At 68.5% G+C, this 409-nt stretch overlaps 1 protein-coding gene across 1 annotated transcript in view; it reads right to left on the bottom strand.

Annotated features, from left to right (window-relative positions):
• DOHH (deoxyhypusine hydroxylase/monooxygenase) overlaps window positions 1–405 on the bottom strand; it is a gene marked incomplete at both ends in the record, with an annotated part of 1,648 nt that extends 1,243 nt beyond the window's left edge. The window contains one exon of the mRNA XM_010133909.1: window positions 204–405. Within this exon, the coding sequence (XP_010132211.1) occupies window positions 204–405 (202 nt within the window). The remainder of the gene's footprint in view (window positions 1–203) is intronic.
• Window positions 406–409: the final 4 nt, after the last annotated feature.

Raw genomic sequence — 409 nt, 5'->3', positions numbered from 1 at the left:
CTCTGCCCGACGCGAACGGACCCAGCCAGGCAGACGGGGCAGGAACCAGCCTGGCCAGCAGGAAGGGAAAGGCTTGGCCAACCAGTCCGGCTAGCGCATGTGGTGAGGTGGCTGCGTGCCTGAGGGTTTTCCACGTTACCATCATGACCTGCTTGGTACGGGGGGAATCCCCTGCCCCTGCAGCCACGGAGCTGCCGTCCTACCTGCCTCATGCCTGACCATGGGCTCCTGGTCGGTGTCCTCCAGCACCCGGACAAGCACGGGGATGGCGGCCTCGTCCCGCATCTGGCCCAGGCAATAGGCCAGCTCGTGCTTCAGCAGTGCGGAGCCGTCCCCGAAGGCCCGGCTGATCCACTCCACCGCCGCCCGGCCGCCCAGGCTGCGCAGGGTGAAGAGGGCCCGGAACCGG

Source organism: Buceros rhinoceros, unplaced genomic scaffold, assembly GCF_000710305.1.
Source record: "Buceros rhinoceros silvestris isolate BGI_N320 unplaced genomic scaffold, ASM71030v1 scaffold34253, whole genome shotgun sequence".
Lineage (NCBI taxonomy): Eukaryota > Metazoa > Chordata > Aves > Bucerotiformes > Bucerotidae > Buceros > Buceros rhinoceros.
This window is presented reverse-complemented; position numbering and strand designations above follow the sequence as displayed.